General features: G+C 49.1%; 1 protein-coding gene across 1 annotated transcript; it reads left to right on the top strand.

Moving 5' to 3' along the window:
• The first annotated feature begins 774 nt into the window (after nucleotides 1-774).
• LOC147961730 (uncharacterized) lies at nucleotides 775-1,905 on the top strand. Its single transcript, XM_087536307.1, has one exon. The coding sequence runs from the start codon at nucleotides 775-777 to the stop codon at nucleotides 1,903-1,905; it is 1,131 nt and encodes a 376-aa protein (XP_087392433.1).
• Nucleotides 1,906-7,213: the final 5,308 nt, after the last annotated feature.

Raw genomic sequence — 7,213 nt, 5'->3', positions numbered from 1 at the left:
TGCACAGGGTTGGCCCGTTTAGCAGTAGCGCGTGACAGGAAAGCGCGTTGTTGCTACGCTCTTAGCAGCAGCGCGCTTTCTCTCCCGCGCTACTGCTAAGACGCAGCACCCACCACCTTTTCCACCTCCCCCTCCCCATCTCCTCTCCTCCCTTTCCCCTACCTCCCACATCCTCCCTCTCTCACTCTTCTTCTTCCTCAATACTTCTCCCCCCATTACTCTCCCTCTTCTACCTACCTTTCTCTCTCTTCATTACTCCTAACTATAACTACACCACTTCCATTAATTCATCTCCTTTCTCTTTTTCCTCCCCCCTCCACTAGTTGAAGTTGTGTCCTCCCAAATTAGCTAGCTAGGTAGATGTAGCATTTAGTTAAGTGACCTATTTGCCCCCTAACTAGATCTTTCTTTGTCAAGAAGAGCTTTGTGCACTTTTGACCTCCCTACATCATCATCTCCACTGTGTGCTCGATCTTGAGATAGATGTGTGATTAATATTTCATGCTTTTGCAAAATGGAAATATGTTTATGCATGTGTGTGTGATATTTTTATGGAAATTGTGTGTGTGGCATGAGTTGACGCCAAATTGTGCATTTGAGTTGCCTATGTTTTGCCGAAATGTCGATTTATTTCCGTTTCGGTGAATTCAGGGCAAACTCTCGATCAATATATGTCCTACTTTTAAGGAAGGTCATGCCGAATTTTTGTATGACTTTGATGAATGCACGCATTTTTATAATCAATTTGTTTATTATTACCGTGCAGAGTTCACGATGGTCAGTGGAACGATGGTGGACAGGTGGTTGCGGTCGGCGGTGCAGGACATGAAGGAAAATAACCTGACAGAGATTTTATGTCCGTGTCGAAAATGCAAAGGAATAGTTTGGCTTGACCCCCATGTCGATGGTCGTGTCGAAGCGCACCTACTCATGACTGGTTTCATGGATGGCTATACTCGATGGATAACTGAAGATGAGGATGACGATGTTGAGGATGCCGACGGGGCAGGCAATGATGACACGGGGCAAGACGAAGAGATGATCGATAATGGCGGCGGGGAAGAGGCCGGACATGGCGGCGGAGAAGGGGCCGGACATGGCGGCGGAGAGAACAACATGGACTCCACGCAGCAGAGTTCGTCGGTACTAAGTTCAATCGTGCGGGACCCTCATGTTCAAGCATTGCTTCGCAAGGAGACGAGTACTGAGAGAGCTGCTTCTAGAGAGGAGGCTAAGCTGGAGCAACTAGTGGTAGACTCGAACACTCCATTGTATGATGGTTGTAATCCTGAGGTGACCCGCTTGAGTTTCACGCTCCAAGTGCTGAAGACGAAAGCTAAAAACAAATGGACCGACACTAGCCTCGATGAGCATCTCAAGTACCTAAAGGATGTTCTTCCCGAGGGTAATCTATGTCCTAGTAGTGTTGATGAGGCCAAGAAGATCGTGTGCCCTCTTGATCTGCCACACGTTAGATACCATGCATGCATCAACGATTGCATAATTTATCGGAAAGAGCACGCGGAAAAAACAAGTTGTCCGGTGTGCAATGCTTCTCGATACAAGAAGGCCGGGAAGAAATGTCCCCAGAAAGTGGTATGGTACTTACCGATCACTCCCCGTCTCCAGAGGTATTTTGTAGATCCCAAGGAAGCAAAGCTAATGCGCTGGCACGCGGAGAGGAAGAAGCCCGACGATGGAGATGATCCGAAGCTGAGACATGTCAAGGATGGAAGCCAGTGGAGAGCGTTGAACATCTTCTATCGATATTTTGAATGTGATGCAAGGAACATCGTGCTCGGTGTGTGTACTGATGGCATGAATTCGTTTGGCAACCAGAGCACCAACCATAGCACATGGCCCGTGTTTGTATGGATGTACAACCTCCCCCCTGGTTGTGCATGAAATCGAAGTACATTCACATGAGCATGCTTATTCAAGGGCCGAAACAACCAGGAAATAATATTAATTTGTATCTGGGGCTACTTCAGGAGGAGTTAGACACGTTATGGAAAACACCGGCCAAGACATGGGACGCCTGTAAAGGCGAGTATTTCAACATGAGAGCCGCGCTGATCACGACAGTGCACGACTATCTTGGTTACGGATATGTGGCAGGTCAGGTGTGCCATGGATATTGCAGATGCACGCGGTGCATGGATGATACGACGTCTCAGCAGCTAACGTCAAGGAAAGATGGCGGGTCTGGGAAAATCGTGTACATGGGGCATCGAAGATGGCTCGAACAGGACGACCCGTGGAGAAACCGTGGAGATCTATTCAATGGTCACGCTGAGCATCGAGGACCTCCATGTAAGCGGAGCGGTGCCGAAATCGATGAGCTGTTGAAAAACTGGAAGGAGTGCCCCGCGCCGGGAAAGACGATGAGAAAGGCGCCGGAGCCGCTGCTGAAGGTATGGAAGACGAGGTCTATGTTCTCGGACTTGGAGTACCGGCACAAACTCGATACACCTCATTGCCTTGATCAAATGCATATCTGTAAGAATGTCCTTGAGAGCTTGCTCGCAACACTGATGAACATGCCGGATAAGACCAAGGATGGGCCGAAGGCAAGAAAAGACTTGCAAGATTTGGAAATCAGGGAAGATCTGCACATGCCGCCACGTAAAATTTCAGACGAGACAGAGACGGAGACAGAGGCACGGGAGAGGAAGGGCAAGAAAATAAAGAATGGGGATTATTGCCCCCCTTCTTGCTTCACCTTAAGTCAGGCTAAGATCAATCAATTCTTTAAGTGCCTTACCGGAGTCAAAGTTAGTTCCGGTTACTGTGGCAAGATAAGTAGATATCTAGACACGGACAAGAAAAGGTTCAGCGGGATGAAGTCTCATGACTGTCATGTGATGATGACGCGGATATTACCTATTGCCCTTAGAGGGATAATGGACAAGCACGTCCGTGACACGCTTATTGGTCTCTGCAACTTTTTCGACGTCATCTCTCGCAAGTCGATCGGTGTGAAGCAGCTCCGAAGGCTACATGAAGAGATTGTTGTGATACTGAATGAGCTTGAGATGTACTTCCCGCCCGCATTCTTTGACGTGATGGCGCATCTGTGTGTCCATATTGTGGATGACATAATAGACCTGGGGCCGTCATTCCTGCACAACATGATGCCGTTTGAGAGGATGAATGGGATCATCAAAGGATTCGTTCGTAACATGTCCCGACCCCGGCGCGCTCGCCCCCGACCCCGCCGCCCCCGACCCAGGCGCGCTCGCCCCCGGCGTCGGCGCTCGCCTCCCTCCTTTGCTTCCTCCCCTCCCAACCTCGGCCGTCGTCGGGCCTGCCTCCTCGCCCTGCACCCTCTGTAAACCACCCCCCTCTCTCTCTCTCTGCTAGCTAGGGTTAATTTACTTAGGTTTTAGTTATGTTAATTAGGTTATCTATTTAGTTATGAATTTAGATAGGTTTCAAAATTTGTTGAATTTATATGCAAATTTGAACTGGACATGTGATATGTGGATATGTCATGTTTTGGACATGTCATGTTTTGGTAAATGATCCGAGTTGCCTCTGTTATGCCGGAATGTTGATTCATTTCCGTTCCGGTGAATTTCAGGCGCTCGATATGTCCATTTTTTAGCAAAGGTCATGCCGAAATTTCCCGTGAATAAAGGCATGATTTGTGCTACATAGTTGGCATATCGAGTGCTGGCACATAGATTTCTTTTTTATCTCATTTCTCATTTATTCATACTTTTTGAAATAAATGAGGACACTTAATCATAGGAAACATGTCGAACAACGAAGAAACTGGGCCTTCTGACCAAGATGCAGACAAGATGAATTGTGAGGGTGAACAAGACTACCTCGACTTTTTGACTGCTAAGCAAGGTTTGCAGGTCCGCCTCAATGATGGTACTGATGCCGACACCGACACCGACGGCGCCGGCACCGATGGCGCCGGCACCGATGGCGCCGGCACCGATGGCGGCGCCGAGACCGGTGGGGAAGGTACCGTCGGGGAAGATACCGGCGCCGATGCCGGTACCGAAAAGAGGCATAAGAAGCAGAGGATACGAAAACCTAACAAACTAGGGATTGGACGACTTGTGATCACAAAGATGGCACCTGGAAAGTTTGAGCCGTTAGAGCCGGAAGAACCTCGCAAGTGCTATAGGAACCAAGTAGGATGCATCCTACGGGAATGCGCGAGCATCAATGACGATGACTTAAGGAGTAAAGAACATTTGACGCAGTTGCTCCTAACGAAGTTGCACAAGAGATTCAAGTTCCCCGATCGGGATGATAACATAGAACAACCGTGGGATGATCCGAAGATGAAAAAGATTAACAATCACGCCATGGGCATGTTCAGCAATGATTTGGCCTCCTGGAAATCGAGGGTGAAACGAGCTATTGAGGCTGAGGAACCCCTGTCTAAGATTCTGGAGGAAAATCCGACACTTACGGAAGAGGAGTTCGAAAAGTTCAAGGACACTTGTGCTACCGAGGACGCCAAGGCTAAGGCTGCGAAATTCAAGAGCCTTCAGCAAAGGAACACGGGGAAGCATCACCTCGGAAGCCGTGGCTACCTCGGTAAAATACCCATATGGGATAAGGAGGATGCGGAACGTGAAGCCGCGGGTCTCCCAGACCCCTTCGCGAAGTTCACAAACCCCTTGGAGCATGACTTCATTAGGGCCCGCTACAAGTGGGACAAGGAGAAAAAGGTTTTTTACACGGACAAGATCATGCGGAAATTGATTAGACTACTGGAGAAGCAACACCAGCTTGCAGCTGAAAACCCTACTTCTCCGATGAGGCCCAAGTGGGACACCCCTCTCAACCGGGCCTTGAACGAACTTAAGGGACTCCCTTTGGGCCAGCGGCCGCAATATGGTCGTGTGCACGGTGCTGGAGATGGCGCCACGTGGAAGGTGTTTTACAACGAGGGTCCGGAGGCCAAGAAGCAGAAAAGGAAGTTTAGTCAGGCGGACATCGACGCGAAGGTGAAGCTTGCGGTCAAGAAAAAAGCAGCTGAGGACGCGAAAAAAGCAGCCGAGGACAAATATGAGTTGCTACAGCAGGCAGTCAATGCAGCTGTAACTGCCTGCAGAAATGATTTTGCTACTAACTTGGTCCAGTTATAATCAACTAGACGAAGGAAAATCCAGACAAGACGGTACATGATTTCCCGTTGCCCAGTTTCGTCGGGAGCAACTCCATGAACAACAACACCATCGCACCATCACTTGCTCACGCAACTGGGCCACCTCTCGCAGCCGCTCCCGCTCATAGCAGCCCGTCCTTAGTCTCTGGCGCGCTTGGTGGGCCTTCGTCTTTGGTTGAGCTCGACGCCGTCACGGTAATTACATGTCGCACCAACATATATATATATATATATATAATATTCCATTTTTGTTGCCTTTTGGATGTTTTACGCCACAGACATATGTGTTTGCAGGCGAAAGAAACCCCGTGCACCATACTCTACTTGATCAAAGGCCAGAACGTGGACGTGGGAAAGGGGATGATAATGGACCCCTTGCAACCCACGTTCCACAACCAGCCGATCCCTGCTGGGCACTTCAGGGTTAGCTTGTCCAGTGTGAAATCGGGGCATGAGGATTTGCCTCCTCCAGTACAGCATGTGGGAGCGGACGACGAGACCCCGCCGCGGATTGGAAGCTGCAAGGGTTGGGTGCTGCTATGGCCGAAGAATCTTATTCGTCTGGAGCCGGCCGAGAGCACACCAATAACCACACATCAACAAGCATGTGCGGAGACCACCACCCCGCCTACGCAATTACCAGCTCCTATAGTGTCGGGTGAGAGCGGCGAACGACATGATGAAGGGGGTGCAATAGTGCTGGCTGATGTAATTTGTCCTATAGAACAGAGAATGGATGATGAGACGGAGGTCGACCCTATGGATTTCCTCAATACAAACGCATATGACTGTGACATAGAATTGATGAGTCAACCATATGACGAATCGGGCTATCAGCTTGCTAATGAGGATATGGATGATATGCCCAGGCAGGAAGGTTGTAGCAGGGATTGCAAAAAGTCTCTCTTCATGAAATCCTCACAGGACACGCCTGAAGATGCAGCCTCAACACAGGCTCAACTATCCCAGCGCGAGGGTCGTATAGTACTTAGCCCAAGAACACTGGGGCGGGGGTTAAGGAAGGGTCTAGAAGGTGTGCCCAAGAAAAAGGAGAGAAAGAGATCGGGGAAGATAGCTGCCTCCAAACAAGCCAGAGCACATAGCAGCCAAACGATGCATTCTGAAGAGCGTGTACCCCGTGAAAGGTGCGGCCATGTTCCATCTCACGGGCGAGCCGATGCTACCGCCAAAACCGCTGGAGGCACTATCAAGGGATCTCAGGAGACTGCACAACCATGTGCTGTCGACTGAGAAAAGCCTACTAGCCTCAAAGGATCTAGGATATCCGACACACGCAGATCGTGTGCCTGAGGGGAAGTGCTACGTCGAGACACGGCCTGCGGAGGTGTTCTTCCTGCGGTTTGACCATATCTTTGAGATGTTTCTGACAAGGCGGCTCGATTTTACAATCGTCCGCCTTTTTGCGCTACATATGAGCTCTGTCATGAACAATGAAGAAGTCTCGCAAATTTGTGTGGCGGATCCGTACTACATGCACGAGTCTTTCTTGAGTCTCGGCGACTTTGAGCGTGAAACTGCTAGGGACTACCTCCAAAACTTCATGGTATAGAATAAGGACCGGGAAATTGTCCTCGTGCCTTATCATCCAAAGTAAGTCAGTTTCAAACAACCCTTTCATATATTTCAATCATTCCTTCTCTCTCTATGGGGAATAATTTGAGGTGTCTTTTCCCCGCAGCAACGGGCGCGCCGTCCTTATCGTTCTTTATCCGTAAGTCTCCCACGCCGTGTATTTTGACCCTTCCAGAGACTACGAGAAAAAAGACTACACCCACATAATGAATATTCTAGATGATGCTCTCCAAGGCTTAAGCTTTAGAGGTGGCAACATGCAGATCAAGAAACAAAGGAACAAGAAGATGGGTTTCGCGCATAAAACTAACTTCTCCTACATCCAAGTCCCAAAACCAAGCAAGAAGGATGGATTGTACATCCTCCATATCATGATCCAGTTCAACACGGATCACCAAAAGCTTCGCATGAGAAGCAGAAATGATGATCATATCCACAAGTGGCTAGAATCTCATGGAGAAGCGGATTATAAACTTAGAGATG

The sequence above is a fragment of the Triticum urartu genome, chromosome 7A, assembly GCF_056163025.1.
Source record: "Triticum urartu cultivar PI428250 chromosome 7A, HENAU_Tu73, whole genome shotgun sequence".
Lineage (NCBI taxonomy): Eukaryota > Viridiplantae > Streptophyta > Magnoliopsida > Poales > Poaceae > Triticum > Triticum urartu.
This window is presented reverse-complemented; position numbering and strand designations above follow the sequence as displayed.